The 20745-nt window shown below is 36.7% G+C and overlaps 2 protein-coding genes and 1 non-coding gene across 16 annotated transcripts in view; 2 read left to right on the plus strand and 1 right to left on the minus strand.

Annotated features, from left to right (window-relative positions):
• The window catches only part of LOC107130780 (uncharacterized), a 428352-nt gene that overhangs the window by 178895 nt on the left and 228712 nt on the right, over positions 1-20745 (plus strand). The gene's annotated exons all lie outside the window — the stretch shown is intronic.
• LOC102133878 (uncharacterized) overlaps positions 3209-20745 on the minus strand; it is a 45809-nt gene continuing 28272 nt past the window's right edge. The window contains 2 exon segments of the mRNA XM_015455805.4: positions 3209-3553; positions 3555-5626. Of these exon segments, the coding sequence (XP_015311291.3) occupies positions 3440-3553; positions 3555-5626 (2186 nt within the window). The 3' untranslated portion in view covers positions 3209-3439.
• Positions 15899-16004, plus strand: LOC123566965 (U6 spliceosomal RNA). Its single transcript, XR_006689679.1, has one exon. It is a non-coding gene; the product is annotated as a U6 spliceosomal RNA (small nuclear RNA).

Below are 20745 nucleotides of genomic sequence, written 5' to 3' on the forward strand. Positions count from 1 at the left end.
AATTGAGCAAAAAGTACAGAGAATTCTCATATAACCCTTCACCCCTCCCATCCTCCACAGGCTCCCCAATTATTAACATCTTGCATCATTATGGTTCATTTGTTACAATTAATGAGCCAATAGTGATACAGTATTATTAACTGAACTCCAGAGTTGACATTAGGGTTTACTGTTTTCCCTTCACTGTTTTCCATTCTCTGCATTTTGACAAATTACATTACCCTAGAGAATACTTTCACTGCCCTAAAAATCACCTCTCTACCTGCCATCCCTCCCTTCCCCTCAACTCTCAGCAACCACTGGTCCTTTCACTGGCTTGATAGTTTTGCCTCTCCCAGAATATCATATAATTGCAATAAAAAAAATAGAAAGCCTTTACAGATTGGTTTTTACTTAATAAGCATTTAGGGTTCCTCCAGGTCTTTTAATGACTTGATGTCTAATTCCTTTTTATCATCTACGTGAGGACTATATCCTGCAACCCCACTATAATTGCTTATTAATGTCAGCAGGGGTTTTGCTGTTTATTTAGAATTATCTACAAAGACAATCATGTTTTTTGTGAACAAAGACAGCTGTATTTCCTCCTTCCAAATCTATGAGCATTTTATTTCCTTTTTTTTTTTTTTTTTTTTTTGTATCACTGCATTAGATAGCACTTCCAGTACAATGCTGAAAAGCAGTGGTGTTCCTTGCCATGTTCCTGATCTTAGTAGGAAAGCATCTAGTTGGAAACATCAAGGATGATGTTAGCTGTAGGGTTTTTTGTAGTAGTTCTTTATCAAATTGAGTAAATTCTCCTGTATTCCTTCTGTGTTTGGAGGTTTTATCATGAATGGATATTGGATTTTGTAAAATGCTTTTCCTGTACCTACTGATATGATCATATTTCATCTTTGAGCTGCTAATGCATGCAATGGACTGCACTGAATATCAAATGTTGAACAAGCCTTGCATTCCTGATTTGCTAATATTTTGAGGATTTCTGCACCTGTGTTCACTGGAAATATTGATCTCTAGTTTTCCGTTCTTGTAATACCTTTGCCTGGTTTTGGTATTAGGGTAATACTGGGTGCACAAAATGAGTTGGGAAGTGCTATCTCTGCTTTTATTTTCTGAAAAAGATGGTAGAGACTTGGTATCATTTCTACCTTAAGCATCTCAAAAAATGCACATCAGTGAAGCCATTTGATCCTGGCACTTTGTTTTGGAAGGTTTTATTATTATTATTATTATTATTATAATTTTTGAGATAGAGTCTCACTCTGTCACCCAGGCTGGAGTACAGTGGCACAATCTTGGCTCACTACAACCTCCACTTCCCAGGTTCAAGCGATTCTTCTGCCTTAGCCTCCTGAGTAGCCTGGACTACACACATGTGCCAACATGCCCGGCTAATTTTTTGTATTTTTAGTAGAGACAGGGTTCCACCATGTTGACCAGGCTGGTCTTGAACTCCTGACCTCGTGATCTGCCCGCCTTGGCCTCCCAAAGTGTTGGGATTACAGGTGTGAGCCACCGTGCCCAGTCTTGGAAGGTTATTAATTACTGCTTAGATTTATTTAATAGATATATATGCCTATTGAGGTCTACCTTGTGCGAGCTTTGAGAGAATGCATCTTGCAAGGAATTGGTCCATTTTAGCTAAGTTATCAAATTTATGGACAGAGTTGTCCATATTTCTTTCTAATTCTTTTGGTGACCATAGGATCAGCTGTGATGGCCTCTTTCTTTTTTGGTATTAGCAATATTTGTCTTCTGTTTTTTCTTAATCTAGCTAGAGGTTTATCAATTTTACTGACTTTTTCAAAGAACCAGTTTTGGGTTTTACTGATTTTCTCTTTTCAATGTCACTGATTTTTACTTTTTTTCCAGGTTACTTTGGATTTAATTTGCTCTTCTTTTTCTAGTTTCCTAAAGTAGAACTTAGATTACTTGTGTAATCTAGGATCACCAGACTGTATAATCTTAGATTATTTGTATGATCTGATAATGTAATATAATGTACAATCTTCACACTGTCAATAACAGCCCCACACCAGCTTGATTCTGGCTGTGCTCCAGCCTCAACCCTCCTCTTCATATTCGCAAAAGTCTCTGAGGGCCGAGATCCCTGTCTGGGCACAATGAGCCTTGAAATGACAGTCCAAGAGCCCTAGGCAGCAAATGGGCTGTATGTGTGGGCCTCTTTCCAGGGCCCTGTCTTGGAGAGCAGCTGCTTAAAGAAAATTTGGAGTATCACTTACGCTGAAGGGAGTGTTCACATATGTACCCTAGGCACTTCATGGCATGGGATGAGCCACAGGTAGGAAGAGAAAGGGAGCAACACAGAGGCAGGTCTAGATCTTCACATGTACAGGATAGATTTTTTTTTTTTTAGATAATTTGTTATTTTGATTTATAACTTTTAAATGGATAAACATTAGCTCTGTGGTCTCCTTTTAAACTGTTTCAAGACATGACAAACATCTAGGATGGGCCTGATGATGTAACCACTACTAAATTAGGATATCTACTTCCTATTCACAATTAGGTTAAATTCCACTATGCATATGAAACAATTTATATCACATACCACTTGTATATATGTAAGTCCTATGAACTTCAGGGATAATTCACAGATGTGTTTAATGCTATTGCTCTAATTATTCAATTTATGCTTTAAAAGAAGCTTCATAGTCAAGTGGGTGCAAGGGATAAGGTTGCAGAAAGGATGTGGTTATTAATACAACAAGGGAACTACTTGAGGCTAAATTCTGATTCCTTTGTAATCCTGATACAATACAGATCTCAGATTCCTTTTCAGTTCTGTAAACCAATTGTGTTGATGGCTACTCAAATGTAAAAGTGGTAAAAGTTTCATATAATCACACACACATAAACACACACGGTGCACACAAACCATAGTAAAATCTGAGTTAAGTCTGTATCTACTAGCAAGGTAACATCGATTTCTTGGACTTGACCATATACTATGATTGTATATTATCCTTAGAGGAAGTTTGGTGAAGTGTACTTGGGAATTCTCTGTACTCATTACAACTTCTTGTGAGGTTATTTTAATTATTACTTTTTTTAAGTTCTTAAAGTTTTACATTCCACAATATACATCTATAAATTATTGTTAGGTGCCCTAAAAACTATTATGGCATCAAACTCAAAACAGAATTTGTCATATTGTGTTTCTAAGCAAAATTTTCACTTCAGATTTCTTAAATTGACAATTTTCTCCTCGATGCAAACTCAAACATAATCTTGTTTGTATTTTTGCCAAAAACTTTCACAAATTCAAAAAAATCTATGAGGTTTTATGCCAGTATTAATCATCTAATATTCAACAGAATATCACTTCCTAACAAAAGCTGTCCTATAATTGTTGTAGTCTTGGGTTTATCCCCTACTGTTACTTTGGAGTAACATAAGGCGAGTTTGTGGATAGTTACTGAACATTCAGGATGTCTACAGGGCTTTCTCCACAGTGTGAATAATCTGAGGCATTACGGAGGCTCACTTGTGGCTGGAAATTTCTAATATCCATTTCATTCATAAGGTTTTTCTCCTATGTGTGTTCTCTGATGTACAATGAGATTTGACTTTTGAGAGAAAGTTTTCCTGCATGTGTTACATTCATAGGGCTTTTCCCCTGTATGTGATCTCTGGTGTTTAGCAAGGTCTGATTTACGGTAAAAGATTTTTCCACATTCATTACATTGACAAGATTTCTCTCCTGTGTGAGCCCTGTGATGTACTGTGAGTGATGATTTGTGACTGAAGGATTTCCCACATTCACTGCATTCATAAGGTTTCTCCCCCGTGTGCTTTCTCTCATGTAAAATAAGTCCTGACTTCACACAGAAAGATTTTCCACATTCGTTACATTTATAGGGCTTTTCTTGTGTATGGGTTCTCTGATGTACAATGAGAGCTGACTTATGGCAGAAAGCTTTTCCACACTCATTACATTCATAGGGTTTCTCCCCTATGTGAATTCTCTGATGCTGAGTGAGTTGTGACTTCTGGCAGAAGGTTTTCCCACATTCATTACATTCATAGGGTTTCTCCCCTGTATGTGTTCTATTATGTTTAGTTAGGTATGATTTATTGTAAAAGATTTTTCCACATTCATGACATTCATAGGGTTTCTCCCCTGTGTGTGTTCTATAATGTTGAGAGAGGGTTGACTTATGGCTAAAGAATTTCCCACATTCAGGACATGCAAATGGTTTCTCACCTGTGTGCGTTCTCTGATGTACTGTTAGGTCTGACTTCAAGCAGAAGGTTTTCCCACATTCATAACATTCATAAGGTTTCAACCCTGTATGAATTATCTGATGCCTGGTGAGCACTGACTTGTGGTAGAAAGTTTTCCCACATGCATTACATTCATAAGGTTTATCTCCTATGTGAGTTCTCTGATGCTGTGTAAGATGTGACTTTTGACAAAAGGATTTCCCACACTCAAGACATTCAAAAGGTTTCTCACCTGTATGAGTTCTCTGGTGTACCGTAAGGTGCGAATTCATACAGAAGGATTTTCCACATTCATAACATTCATAGGGTTTCAGCCCTGTGTGTGTTCTCTGATGTTTAGTGAGATCAGATTTCTGGTAAAATGTTTTCTCACACGCGTTACACTGATAGGGTTTCTCCCCTGTATGTGTTCTCTGGTGTAATGTGAGAGCTGACTTATGGCTAAAGGCTTTCCCACATTCATTGCATTCAAAAGGTTTCTCCCCTGTGTGTGATCTCTGATGTTTAGTGAGATTTGACTTCTCCCAGAACATTTTTCCACATTCATTACATTGAAAGCGTTTCTCTCCTGTGTGCACCCTCTGATGTCGAGTGAGATGTGACTTCTCCCAGAAAGCTTTCCCACATTCATTACACTCAAAGTGTTTCTCTCCTTTATCACCTTTCTGAAGCTGTGACAGACACAATTTCCTCCTGAAATTATTCCCACTTTCACCACAATCATAGTGTTTCATAGGTACCCCGTGATGTTTAGAAAGGGTGGACTTCACACATAAGAACTTCTTACAATCACTAAATTCATAGTGATTGTCCTTTGATGGAGGTATCTGATGGAACAAGAGGGATGAACCATCACAGAAAGTTCTCCCAAATTCATTATATTCACAGTTATTCTCTTCTGCATTCTCTCTCTTCCGTGTATTGAATACTGCCTTTTCAAGGAGGGCTTCCCGACATACACTGTATTCAAAATTGTGCTCTAAAGTTTGAATCTTCTCATGCTGCAAAGTGTTCTCATGATGACTCAGAGTGTTCCTATTTTTCAAAACTTCATTTTTCTCTCGAGTATAAGTTTCATCATGCTTAATATTGAGTACCAACTTCCCAAAGGCATTAAATTCATCAGACTTTTTTCCTAAATAGTTCATCTTACTGATAACCAATTGTGAAACAGTGTTGAAACTCATTCCACACGAGTCACACTGACAGAACATTTTTCTGGAAGGAAAAGAACTTACGTCCACGTTAAATGGTATTCCTATTACATTACCTTGTTCCTTAGTCAGCATTTCATCATTGATGAATACAATTTCCCACAAATGTTTAGATTGGTTTTCTTGGCTCCTCTCTTTCAGGTGATCAGCTGTCCAGACTTCTAGAAACAAGCAAAATTAATCTTACCATATAAATACTGAAACATTTCTTAGGGAATGAAATCTTTATACAAATACCCTATGTTGTAGCTGACCTGGTTTTTTGGCCAATTTCCAGAGATGAACGTAACTGCAAGTGCATATTTTTTGTATGTCATGGGTTTGGGGTGAAAAAAACAAAAACAAAAACCAGAAACAAAAGGCCTAGGCTAGTGGAAAAACAGAGGGGAATTTAACTACTTGAATGTACACATTTGGTTTCTAACGTAAGAAGAAGAATAGCAACTAGTTACATCTGCATTTCTCCATGCATCCCCCCAAGAACTATAAACATCAGCATAAGTGGAGCAAATAATATTATCTATAACAACCCATGACTTTAGCATAACTAGGAGATGGAAAATATTACTAATTTCAAATATCACTAAGCAACAGATATTCAAATATAGCAAAAAGTGACAGTCCATGCCTACAAAGAGAATCAGCCAGAGACTGTGGTGATCACATGGAATAGAGGAGACAGACAGCCCAAAGAGGGTGAAACACAAAACTACTCCCAGAAAGGGAAAGTTTCACTATGAGTGGGAAAATACTCAGAAGATGTCTGAGTCCATGCAGATTAAAGCTCAGGCTACTGGGAAATCCAAGAGAAGAGACTTGGATTGTATGCAAACTAAAGAGGCAAAGGCTAATCAAACTCAGGAATGAAGTTGTAAAGAGGACAGAGTAATCACAGAAAATAAGACTGTAATTCAAGTCTTTAAAGACTTATTAAAGACATTCCTAATTAAGGAATCTGTGATGGACTAAACTGTGCCCCTCAAAAAATGTGTATGTTAAAACCCCAACCTCCAGTGTGACTATATTTGAAGATGGGGACTTTAAGGAGATTAACTAAGGTTAAATGAGGGCATAAGGGTAAGAAACTAATACAACGGCATTGGTGTCCTTATAAGAAGAGGGGGAAACTGGAAAGCACGCACACGAGCTCTCTTTCTCCCCCCACTCACCACCCCCAACCACTGGTCATATGCACAGAGAAAAGGCTGTGTGAGGGCACCAGAAGAAAATGCCATTTGCAAGCCAAGGAGTGAGACCTCACCAGAAACCAACTCTGCTGGCACCTTGACTTTAGACTTCCAGCCTCCACAACTGTGAGAAAATTTATTTAAGCTACCCAGTCTGTTGAATTTTGTTACAGCAGCCTGAGTAAACTAAAACAGAGCCAAAGGGGAAACTACATTTGACTGAAACTTGAATAAACAGCATTGTAAAGGAGAATGAAACAAGAAAAAAGAGAAGCAGCAATAATTTTAAAAGAGTAAGAAAAAAGAAAATGGGATCAGAAAGTAAGTTCTGGATAAAGTTGGTCTACAATTAAGTAAATAAAATTATAATATAGTATATATATTACAGTCCTTAAAGAAGAAAAAAGAAAACAATGGAATAAATCTAATATTAAAAAGTATAATCTAAGAAAACTGTTAAAAAATAAAAGACCTGATCCACATATTCAAAGGAACCATCATGAACCTGGGAAAACTGTTCAGCAACAGTTTTCTCTAAAACATATCTTAATAAAACTACTAGATGTTGAAATTGAAGAAAAAGTACTCTGGACAAAAATGCCAGGTCTCAGCAAACTTTTACTTTGAGTCTTGAAATCAGGTAATACTATCCATACAACTCAGCTTTTATTTTTCGAAGTTTTAGTTATTCTGGTTCCCGTGTATTTCCACATAAGGTTTAGAATTATGTACTCAATTACTACAAGAAATCCTGCTAATTACTACATGGAATTATATTAAATCTATAAATCATTTTAACAACAAAACATGTCAGCAATATTGAGCTTTCTGACATAAGCAGGGAGTTCCACTTGTTTAGGTCTTCAATTTCTCTCTGCAGTGGATTGTTTCCAGTGTGGCCTTTCACATCTTTTGCCAGACATAGCTATTTAAAAAAAATTTTTGATACTATTGCAAATAGAACTTTCAAAAGTTTCAATTTCCAATTGATCATTGCTAATATATATAAGTAAAATTCATTTTTACATATTTTTCTCCTGCCACCTAGCTACACTTAATAATTCTAGTCATCTTTTTCCCATATCTTGGGAGACTCCATTAGATTTCCTACACAGATAATCATATCTTTTGTGAATAAAGACATTTCTACTTCTTTTCCACTCTAGTCTCCTTTCTTTTTCTTCCCTGGTTATACTAGGTAGTATATATTACACTATCAAGTATGAGTGGACATCCTTGTCATGTTCCTGATATTGAAACCATACCGTTTTTCACAATTATATACAATGTCAATTGTACATTTTCTATAGATGACTTTTATCAGATTAAAGAAAGTTATCTTCTATTCTTCATTTGAGAGCTTTAATTAGAAATGGATGCTAAATTTTGTCAAATGTTTTCTCTGCTTATATTGAAATGGTCATATGGGTTTGACTTTTTTCCTATATTTTTCTTTTTAATACAGGGCAGAGATGACTACATAATTGATGGGGCCAGTGGAAAATAAAAATGTGAGGTTACTCAGAATGTATAAAAAGAAGTATAGTAAAAAGTAAAATAAATTATGTTTTTTTCTTTTAATATATTTTATTACTTGTAAAATATAGGTATAATAGTAATACAAAACAACATAAATTTACAATCACAAAAAAGTTTTGTTGTAATAACTTTAAATAATACAATAATTACTAATAGTTTGTTAATATATCTTGACTGATCATAAGATTTTCTGGCACTCTTTTTGCAAATTCATTTATTAAGTCATCAAAATTTATATTTTTAGCAACTTCATTTTCAATATGTAATTGAAAGTAATATATATTCTTGGCAAATGCAAGATAAGTAATTTTTGCTATTTTTTATTTGAGAAGGTTGATTTTTTCAGCTGATGCAATCATTAGGGACCTGTTGGTTCTTTATACGTTGTGGCAATATGGGCTAAATTTCTGATTTCTGATACATTATTGTACAATAAAAGTTAAAAAAATACAAGTTTTGGTAAATATAGACAAAGACTGGAGTAGCAGCTCTCTGAAATTCTTCATGAATATTAGTTTTGTACAAAACTGAATTCAATTTTACATGTAAATTTATACAATGGCATTTTAATGTTTCCTCTGACATGTCCTACATCTTGTATAAGAAACCAAAAATGGCTTCATGATTTGCATATAATTGGAAACACCTGTTTATGCAGTGTATTGCTGTATTTTCAAATGCAAAAAAAGCCTATTTTTAAAACTGATTTGTTTCAACCAAAATTTTATACGAAAATAATGTTCTCTCCCATCAAATGTAATTCCTATTTCTAAGCCTGTGGATATTTGCTTTGCAATGTTGCAGCAGTTCTTAAGACCAGAGAATCTGCACTCCAAAGAATTCTAGTAACTGCCTAGTGTCCCTTAACACAATGTCCACAAGTATGCTTTTATTTTCTAATACTTTACTGACAATGACGACTGCCTGAAAGCTGGAGGTTACTGTCCCAGTACTCAGCCCAGAAAATTAGTATTTCCTAAGAATGTCAGAGGGACAGACTTAGGGGAGAGACAAGCAAGCCAGCCTCACACTGTGGGTCCTCCTCTTTGGGGTGCAACTGTTTGTGAGTTTGCTGCTGCTGCAACCAATGCAGACAAAGGTCATTGCCTTAGCCACCTACACACAATTCCAGGACACTCCCAGGCCATACTACACAGACCAACAGCTTAGTAGGGCACTGCCTCTCAAGTATCCTGTCTACTTGCACACATAGTCCAGTGTCCATCAAACTTCACATACAAATCACAAGTTCAAATATAAACTGTGAAGAACTTCAGGATGGCAACAGCAGGGCATTAAGCGAAGCACAGGATCCCTTCTTACAAGAGTGCAGCAACATGTGACTGCACAGGTTACCTAACCATGAAGTTGGCTTAGACACAGGGAATTACACTGACTGCTTTTCAAATGATGAAAAAGCCTGCCAGGGATTAACCACATTTGGTCATGAGGTATTAATAACCTTGTTATATACTACTGGTTTCCAATCCCTAGAGTTTTTGAATTTATGTTCATGAAGGACACAGGTCTACAGCTTTCTTTCCTTGCAATGTCTCTGTCTGGTTTTGTTATTAGGGCAATGCTGGACTCAAAGAATGATTTAGGAAGTACTCCCTCTTCTTGAATTTTCTGGAGAAGTCTGTATAGAATTGGTACTATTAATTGTTTGCTGGAATTCACTACTGAAGCATCTGGGGACCTTTGTGGAAAGGTTATCTATTTGTTTTGGAGTAAGCAGTAGTAGCTGTTTATTTGGAGTAAACTGTTCATTTCGTCAAAATCGTCAAATTGATAACTTACAGGTATAGTATTCCTTCACTTCCTTCATAATATCTATAGAATTTCAGTGATACATCATTCTTATTTTTGATATTGATAACCTGTTCCACCTAGAAGTTTATCCATTTTATCAATCTTAATGAAACAGCTTTTGATTTCACTGATCTTCTCAATTGTTTTTCTGTTTTCACAGATTATATTGTTCTCCATTTTGTTTTTTGTTATTTCTTTTCTTCTACTACTATATGGATTTGTCTTCATTTCTACATTCTCAAAGTGCAAGTAGCTGAGACCATTGATTTAGACCTTTCTTCTTATTCAACACAAGTTAATCTTCATAATATGTTTAATATATATTACACATAATACATTATATCCCATATATGAGAGACTTCATATATGCATTTACATATTGTGGAAACTTCATATATGCACTTACAGATAGTGGATATATACGCACATAATACAAGCACACACAATGCTTATTTGTGTTGCATAAGAAAGATCTCAAATTAATGACTTCAGGTGCTTCCACCTTAAAAAGTTAGAAAAAAGTAAATTAAACTCAAAAATAAGTAGAAAAAAGGAGTAAGGATCAAAATGGAAAACAATGAAATCAATGAGTATTATATGTATTTTATATTTCCTATATCTAAATTTCTTACAAGTAAATTTCCCATAAATTCTGTTTTCATTAACCCAAAGTTCAAAATACTTTCTAATTTCCTCTTCTAACTCTTCTTTGAGGCATCCATTATGTAGAAGTATATTCAGTTTCCAACTATTAGGGAATTTTTAGATACTTCTGTTACTGATTTTTAATTTAACTAAATTTAAACCGCTTATGGTGGGAGAAAATATATGACTTCAATCCTTTTACATTTATTAAGGTTTGTTTTGTAATCAAGAATGTGATTTACCTTTGTAAATATATACATTCATCTGCCCTTGGAAAGAATGTATATTCCACTGTTTTATTTGGGGAGGAGGGTGCAGAAGACATTTTATAAATGTCAAGTTATTTAGGGTTAAGTCTATTATATCTTTGCTCCTTTTTCATTTCCTGTTTTATCAATTATTAAAAGGATGCTAAAACCTCTGATTGTAACTGTGGATCTATTTATCCTTCCACGTCTATCAGATTTTGCTTCAAATATTTTGCAAATCTGTAACTAACCTAAGTTTAGGATTGTTAAATCCTCTTGATAGACTGATCTCTATCAATAAGAAAAAAACTTTATCACTGGTATTCCTGGCTCTGAAAGCTACTTCATCTGGCTGTCAGAGCACTGCAGCCTTTTGAATAATTTTACCATTCTATATCTTTTCCCATTCTTTTTGTTTATCTATTTGTCTCTGAATCTAACATGTTGCCTTTATAGGCAGCATAACTGGATCTTATTTTTATTTATCTTATCCAGAAATCTCCACCTTTAAATGGGGTGTTTTAGACCATTTATATTTTCTGTGATCATCAATGTTTATAAAACCTTTAGTCACTGTACTTTTCAGTAATAGTACATATATGAATCTTCCAATAGTATATACTTCCTTTTCATAGCCTTTTTAGGCTGTCATTGTCATATATTTTAAATATGTTATAAACCCCACAATACATTTGATGTTATTTTTGTATAAAGTCAGTATCTTTTAGAGATTTACATAAAGAAAAACATCTTGTATACATATCCAAGTAGTCAACATTTCCTGTTCTTCATCCCCCTGGGTAGATCCAGATTTCCATCAGACATCAGAACACTTCTTGTGGTGCAGGTCTGCTGGAGAGGAAATCTTTCAGCTTTGTTTATCTGGAACGTCCTTATTTCTTCACTGTTTCTTATAGCTATTTTTACCAAGTATACAACTCTACATTGAGTTTTTTTGCTTTTAAAACTAAAATTAATGTTCTACTATTTTCTCTGGTGCCTCATTTAAGGAGAAATCTGCTATCATCCTTACCTCTGTTCCTCCATAAAACATGTCCTTTATCTCTGGCTGCTTTGAGGATTTCATTTTAACACTGATTTAGAGCATTCTGGTTATGATTCATGAGGCTTGGTGTAGTTTTCTTCATGCCTCCTGTGCTCAGGGTTTGATGAGCTTCTTAGATTGGTAGGTTCCCATCACATTTGGAAATTTTTTAATCATTCTTAAAATATTGTTTTCTGTTCTTTTCCCACTTTCCTTTTAGAGACTCCAATTCCATGTGTGTTAGAGACTACTTGAAATTCTCCTAAAGCTCACAGGGGCTTGCTTTTATTTTTTGAGACAGAGTCTCATTCTGTCGCCAGGCTGGAGTGCAGCGGTGCAATCTCGGCTCACTGCAGCCTCCGCCTCCCATGTTCAAGTGATTCTCCTGCCTCAGCCTCCCGAGTAGCTGGGACTACAGGCACCTGCCACCATGCCCAGCTAATTCTTCTATTTTTAGTACAGATGGGGTTTCACCATGTTGGCCAAGATAGTCTCGATCTCTAGACCTTGTGATCGACCCGTCTTGGCCTCCCAAAGTTTGGGATTACAGGCATGAGCCACTGCACCCGGCACAAGGGCTTGCTTATTTTTCAAATATGCTTTTTCTCTGTTTCATTTGGATGGCTTCTATTACTCTGTGTTCAAGTTCACTAAACTTTTTCTTCGGTAATGTTTAAACTGCCATCAGTTTTTGCCCTATGTGTTACTCTTTTTTCAGAAGCGGGGAGACAGGGTCTCACTCCGTCACCCAGGCTGCAGTGCAGAAGTGCAATCTCGGCTCACTGAAACATCTACCTCTCAGGCTCAAGTGATCCTCCCACCTCAGCCTCCCAAGTAGCTAGGACCACCACAGGCATGTACCACCACACCCAGCTAATTTTTTTGTTGTTGCATTTTTGCTACAGACGAGGTTTCACCATGTTGCCCAGGCTGGTCTCAAACTCCTGAGCTCAGGAGATCCACCTGCCTTGGCCTCCCAAAGTACAGGGATTACAGGTGTGAGACACCAAAGGCTGGCCATGTATTTTTCATCTCAAGCATTATAGTTTTCATTTCATTTCTAGAAATCTGATTTCTATCTTTTCTGTTATACTGAATTCTGATTTGGGTTCTTTTTTTAAATCTTCCGTGTCTCTACTTAAGTTTTAGAACATATAGAACCCAATTATAATACTGTTTTCAATGAACTTGTCAGTTAATTCTACTATCTATGGCAATTCTGAGTCCATTTCAATTTCCTGGTTAGTCTCTTTGAGAAAGCTCATGTTTTCTCATATGTCTGTAAGTCTGGTAATATTTCAATGGATGGAAGACTGAGAGTTTTACTTGGTTGGATGCTGGGTACTTTTGGCTTCCAATAAATATTTTTGTGCTTTGCTCTAGGATGCACTCAAGTCTCTTGGAAACAATGTGACACTTTCAGGTCTTGCTTTTATGATTTGTTAGGCAAATCTGAAGCAGTGCTCAGTTTGGGGAACATTACTCCTCACCACGGAGAAAAGACCTTTCTGAACACTCTACCCAATACTCTGAATTACGAATTTTTCCACTCTGGCTGGCAAGATCAGTCCTTTTCCAGGCCCTATGTGAGTACTGCGTACTGTTTCCTCTGATTCTTGTCAAAAGTTATTTCACTCATTTCCTCATATACATGAGCTGATTAGTACTTTGCTGAACATTCATGGAGGCCCCTTTACAGATCTCCAGACATTTCTCTGTGTGCATCTATCTCTTGCAAGGCAACAGCACCTCTCAATCCCCACAGCTTCAAGTTCTAAGAAAGAACTGCCAAAAGGCCTTGAGCCAGCTTCCTCCACTACCCCAATTAAAATATCCAGCCCAGTCATAGCAGTCTGAGAAGAGTGGAGTACAATGCCCACCTAGCTCATTGAGAACAGATTCCAAAATAAACCAAGAATACCAGAGACTACTGCCCCAACCCAGATCCCTGATCATTAAGTACAGTGTCATCCATCAGAGAAAAGCAAAACACTGCTGTAGCCTCCAGATCCCAAATAATGGAGCAGGACTTTCACCTAGGGCCAGCTGTCAGGACAGGACAGAGAGTTCCAAAACTCTCCTCCAGAAAACTCACTTTGTTCAGAACAGAGTGTGGGTGAGTGCAAGCCTGAGGTCACCCTCAAAAAGGATGGAAATTCAATGATAACCAATTAAGAAGAGGGTGGCAGTTCTATGACAGAAACAAGCTAAACTACAGACCAACTGAAAGTTTACTGGAGAGAGCAAGGGAAAGAGAGGGCTAAGAAGAGACATCCAGGGTAATCAGATGTGTTCCTATCTACCAGAGACACTCACACAAATGCATACACAGATTCTCCACAGTAATGATTTTTAAATTTATGTTTTCTAGGAGGTGACTTTCAGAATGGCAACATAAAAAGCAAACTCAAAGCCTCAAAGACAACCCTCTAGAAAGAACCCAAATTTAACAAGAGCAAACTAAGAGCAACATATGGTCCAGGACAGTGTTGAAAACAACAGAGCAGTATGTCAGCAATCAGTAGAGGCTATCAGCAAAGTGTAACACCAACAGAGGCAGACAGGCTAACACAGCCATCACAGAAAGAGACACTCAAAGAGAGCACTGTTAACACCACTGCCATCCTAAAGGCAGTGTGCATTTCCAAGGCGGAGCCCTCTGACAAGCAACATCAGTGAGAACCCAATGGGAGTGAAAAAGCTTCTCTCAAATAGTACAGTCAAGTCACCTAATAAGAAACAACAACAAGCCTAGAGAGAATAGAAAAACCACTATCTAGAGAAAGCACAAAGTATTCTCTAAAATGTCTATTCTTCAACAAAAAAATTACAAGACATACAAACAAACGGGAGACTGTCACCTATATACAGGAAAAAGAGTAGGCAATAGCAACTGCCCTTGAGAAGATCTGGATATCAGACTTAGCTGACCTCAAAGCAGCTATTATAAATATGTTCAGGCCAGGCACAGTGGCTCACACCTGTAATCCCAGTACTTTGGGAGGTCGAGGCAGGTAGGTCACCTGAGGTCAGGAGTTCAAGACCAACCTGGCCAACATGGTGAAACCCTGTCTCTACTAAAAATACAAAAATTAGCTGGGTGTGGTGGCAGGCACTTATAATCCCAGTTACTCTGGAGGCTGAGGTAAGACAATGGCTTGAACCTGGGAGGCAGAGGTTGCAGTGAGCTGAGATCATGCCTCTGAACTCCAGCCTGGGAGACAGAGCGAGACCACATCAAAATAAAAAATAAAAATAAAAATGAAAACAAATATGCTCACAAAGAAACACTACTCAGAAAAGGGAGGTATGATGATGCCTCATCAAACAGAAAAATATCAGTAAGAAGACAGAAAAGAATACAATGAAAATTCTGGATTCAAATATTATAACTGCAATGGAAAACTCACTAGAATGACTCACCAAAAGATTGGGCTGGGCGGGGTAGCTCACGCATGTAATCCCAGCACTTTGGGAGGCCAAGGCAGGCAAATCACCTGAGGTCAGGAGTTCGAGACCAGCCTAACCAACATGGTGAAACCCCGTCTCTACTAAAAATACAAAAAAACTGAGCATGGTAGCTCACGTGCCTGTAATCCCAGCTACTCTGGAGGCTGAGGCAAGAGAATTGCTTGAACCCAGGAGGCGGAGGTTATAGTGAGCCAAGATAGTGCCACTGCACTGCAGCCTGGGCAAAAAGGGCAAAACTTCATCTCAAAAAAGAAAAAAATAGAAAAAAAAGGTTGTAGCTGGCAAAATAATCAGTAAACTTGAAGATGGCTCAATAGAGATTAAGTAATCTAAAGAACAGAGAGAAATAAGAGTGATGAAAAATGAAGAAGCCCTCAAAAAAATGAGGAACACCATTAACTACACCAATATATTCATAACAGAAGTACCAGAAGGAGTGGAGAAATAATCAAGTAGCAGAAAAAATATTCAAACAAATGAATGGCTATGCTCACTTTGTAACACATATACTAAAACTGGAACAATACCAAGAAGATTAGCATAGCAGCTACACAAGAATGACACACAAGTTCGTGAAGTTTTCCATTATTTAAAAAAAAAAAAAAAAGACGCCAAAAACTTGCAAATCTGTTGACGAAGAGAAAATCTTGAAAGCATCAAGAGAAATACAATTCCTCACATGCAAGGGAATGTCCTAAGATTTACATATGGCTTCTCATCAGAGGCAGTAGAGGCGAGGAGGAGGCAGGATGACATATTCAGTGTACTGAAAAAAAATTTTTTTTGATAACCTGTCCCCTAAAATAGCAGAACTATTTGCAAAACGGAGGGTGAAAATTTAAAATCCTCAAATTAAAAAACAAATAGAAACCAAAAAAACATGAGAATCCACTGCTAGTAGACTAACCATAAAAGAAAGAAAAGAAGTTCTTTAGGGTGAAAACAAGTGAGTCCAAACACTAGTTCAAATCCACAATTATTGTGGGTAAAGGCAATGATACGAGAGAGTAAAAAAGGCACATTTTTCTTTCTTTTCTTACCCAATTTAATAAGCAAATATGTATAAGTCAATGTTTATAACTGCATTGTTGGACCTATAACATATATAAATGCAATATATTTAACAATAAGGCAGGCCAGGCACGGTGGCTCAAGCCAGTAATCCCAACACTTTGGGAGGCTGAAGCAGGAGATCAGTTAAGCCCAGGAGTTCAAGATCAGCTTAGGCAACATACTGAGACCCCATCTCTAAAAAATAAAATTCGTTTAATTAGCCGGGCATAGTGGCACACACGTATAGTCTCAGCTACTCAGGAGGCTGAGGTGGGAGTATTGTTTGAGTCCAGTAGGCTGAGGCTGCAATGAGCTGCGATCCTACCACTACACTCTAGCCTCACAATGACTCAGAGAGACTCTGTTTCAAAAATAAATACATACATTTATAAACAAGGAAACAAATAATAATGCAAAAAAAAAAAAAAAAGAATAAAGCAAAAAAATAAACAGAGTGGCTGGGTGTGGTGGCTCACGCCTGTAATCTCAGCACTTTAGGAGGCCCAGGTAGGCAGATCACCTGTGGTCAGGAGTTAAGAGACCAGACCGGCTAACATGGCAAAACCACGTCTCTACTGAAAACACAAAAATTAGCTGGGTGTGTTGGCGCATGCCCGTAATCCCAGCTACTCGGGAGGCTGAGACAGGAGAATCACTTGAACCCAGCAGACGGAGGTTACAGTGAGCCCAGATCATGCCACTGCACTCCAGTCTGGCCGACAAAGCGAGACTCCATCTCGGGGAAAAAAAAAAAAGACAGAGGAACAAATCTGTGCTACAGTAAGGAAATTACCCTAGATGGTAACTCAGAATCCACACAAACAAATGAATTAAAGCAGAAATGATGAATAAAGAGGTTAGTATAACAAACTCTATGAATAGATACTCCCTATCTTTCTTTCAGCTTCTTTAAAAGGCATCAACACATGAACACAGGGAAGGGAACAACACACACTGGGGCCTGTTGAAGGGTTGGGGGCGAGGGGAGGAAACTTAAGAGGATGGGTCAACCACCATGGCACACATATATCTACGCAACAAACCTCCACGTTCTGCACATGTATCACAGAACTTAAAGTTAAAAAAGAAAAAAAAAAAAAGACATCAAATGACATAAAGTAACAATTACAGGTTGAGTATCCTTTATCTCAAATGCTTGGCATCAAAAGTGTTTCTGACTTTGGATTTTTTCCAAATTTTGGAATGTTTACATTATACTTACTGGTTGAGCTTCCCAAATCCAGAAATCTAAAATCTGAATTACTCCAACAAGCATTTCCTTTGAGCATGTTGAGCATGCTGGCACTCAGTTTCAGATTTTGGAGCATTTGAGATTTTCGGATTTGGGATGCTCAGCCTGTATAACAATATATTGTTGGATTTTAAATATACGTGTACTACATATAAAAATAACAAATGGAGAAGATGAAATAGAGCTATGTATAAGTACTGTTTCTGTATTTTACTAGAGTTAAGGTAGTAGAAATCTGAAGTAGATTTTGATAAGGTAAGATTTATTAGGTAAGTTCTAGAGCAACCACTACGTAAATAAATTTTCAAAGGGACACAGTAATTTTAAAAATTAAAACGTTATACTAAAATATATTCATTTCATGTTGTGTACACATAAACATACAGAGTGGAATGAGAGACACTGGAGACTTGGAGGGGTGGGGAGGAGGGTGAAGGATAAGAAATTACTTGATGGCTGCAATGTATACTATTCTGTTGATGGCCACACTAAAAGCCCAGACTTCACCTCTATGTGACATGTCTGGGTAACAAAACTGCACTTGTACTCTCAAAACCTATAAAAATAATAAAATAAAATATACTCATGTCATGTAAAAGAAAGTAGAAGTAAAAGGAATTAAGTATCAAAAAAGTACAAGACCGAAAACAAAAATGGCAGAAGTAAATCCAACTACAGATGCTCCTTGACTTACAATCAAGTTACATCCTGATAATAGTCAAATTAGTTGAAAATACTGTTTTTCCACTTAAAATGGGAATACATTCTAGTAAAGTTAGAAAAAATATAAGTTGAACCTTCGTAAATACTGAACATACAAAGGGGTTTCAACCCAATAAACTCATTGAAAAGTTAAAAAAAATCATAAGTCAAACCACTGTAAGTCAGGAACCATCTGTATAGCAATAACAACAGGAAAAAGGGAATGATTTGAAAATCCAATCAAAAAGTAATAATTCTCAGGTTGTCGAAAGTGTGAAAATCCAAACATGTGCTGTCTATAAGAGACTGAAAATTTGAAAACAGAAAAAGATATATCAGGCACATGGCACCTATAAGGCTGGAGTAGCTATCCTAATATCACACAAAATACACTTCAATACAAAAATTTTACTAGGGATAAAGAGGGGAATTTTATTAATATAACAATAAAAGGGTCAATCAATAAAGAAGACATAACAATTCTAAGCATATGTACTACTAACAGAGCCTCAAAGCATGTGTAGCAAAAACTGACAGAATTAAAAGAAAAAATACACAAGTCTACGATACTAACTGCAAACTGTAATACCCCATTTTCAATAATAGTTAGGACAACTGGGCACAATATAAACACGGAAACAGAAAATATAGACGACACTCTAAAGCAAACCAGATCTATGAGATGTAGACAGAACATTCCACTCAAAAACAATGGAATAAAGTATTCTTCAAAAGTACACATGAAACATTCCGCAGAATAAATTTAAAACGATTCTCTGACCACAGTGGAAATTACAAATCAGTAAGACAAAGGAATTGTGAGACTGCACAAATGTGCACAAATTATATAACACATTCCAAAGTTAAAAAAAAAAAAAGAGTCAAGCAATAAGAAGGGAAATTTTAAAAAATGCTTTGAGATAAAAATGAAGACATACTCAAGCTTATGGAACACAGATAAAGTAATGCTTAGAGAGAGATTTGTATCTGTAATAACCATATTAAAAAAGATCTCAAATCAATAATTTTCCACCTTAAAACACTGGATAGGAACAGCAATACAAACCCAAAGCAAGCAGAAGGCAGGAAAGCATAAAGATTATAGAGTAAAAATTAATGAATTAGAGAACAGAAAAACAATAGCTGATTCCTGGAAAAGATCAACAAAATATACAAACCTCTAACTAGACTGACATTGAAAAAAAAAAAAAAGAAGATTCAGATTACTAAACGTCGAGATTAACGATGTATTTATTACTAGTACTCTTACAGAACTAAAAATAATTACAAAGAATGATAGGAACAATGTAGGCCAACAAATTAACTTCAACAAAATGGAAATATCCATAAAACAAAAACGACTAAAACCAACTCAAGAAGAAAAAGAAAAATCTGAAATGACCTATGCAAGTAAAAAGAGTGAAGTTGTAAATTTAAAACTCCCCATTACAGGTGGGATGCAGTGGCTCATGCCTGTAATCCTACCACTTTGGGAGGCCAAGGCAGGCGGATCACTTGAACTCAGGAGTTTGAGACCAGTCCAGGCAACATGGTGAAACCCCATCTCTCCAAAAAAACATACAAAAATTTAGCTGGGTGTGGTGGCATATGCCTGTAGTCCCAGCTACTTGGGAGGCTGAGGTGGGAAAATTGCCTGAGCCTGGGAAGTCAGGCTGCAGTGAGCCATGACTGCACCACTGTACTGCAGCCTGGGCAATATAGTGAGACCCTGTCTCAAGACAAAATACAGACAAGAAAACTTCCCACTACAAAAACAAAAACAAAACACAGATCCATATGGGTTCAATGGAGAATTTTATCAAACATTTAAAAAGAATTATCAATTACTCAAAAACTCCAAAAAAAGAAGAAGAAACACTTGCCAGCTCATTCTATGATCCCAATACTACACTGGTACCAAAATCAGACATGAAAAAAACTACAGATCCATGTGTCATGATTACAGACCTATAAATCCTCAACAAAATACTAGCAAATTTCGTATAATAGTATATAAAAAGGATTACATACAGTGATCAAGTGGGATTTATCCTAGTAATGAAAGTTTGGTTTATCATTTGAAAGTCAATTAATACACATTAAGTAGAAAAGAAACAATAACCACGTGATCATCTCGGTATCGAGAAAAAGCATTTAACCCAAACCAATGCCCATCTTCTCTATAAAAACTATCAGCAAACCAGGAATAGAGTTAAACTTCCTCAGCCTGATTAAAGGCATCTACAAAAAGTCCACCACTAACATCACACTAAATAATGAAAGGTACAATGATTTTACTCTAAGAACAAAAAAAAGACAAGAATGT

This window comes from Macaca fascicularis, chromosome 9 (assembly GCF_037993035.2).
Source record: "Macaca fascicularis isolate 582-1 chromosome 9, T2T-MFA8v1.1".
In the NCBI taxonomy this organism is placed as follows: Eukaryota; Metazoa; Chordata; class Mammalia; order Primates; family Cercopithecidae; genus Macaca; species Macaca fascicularis.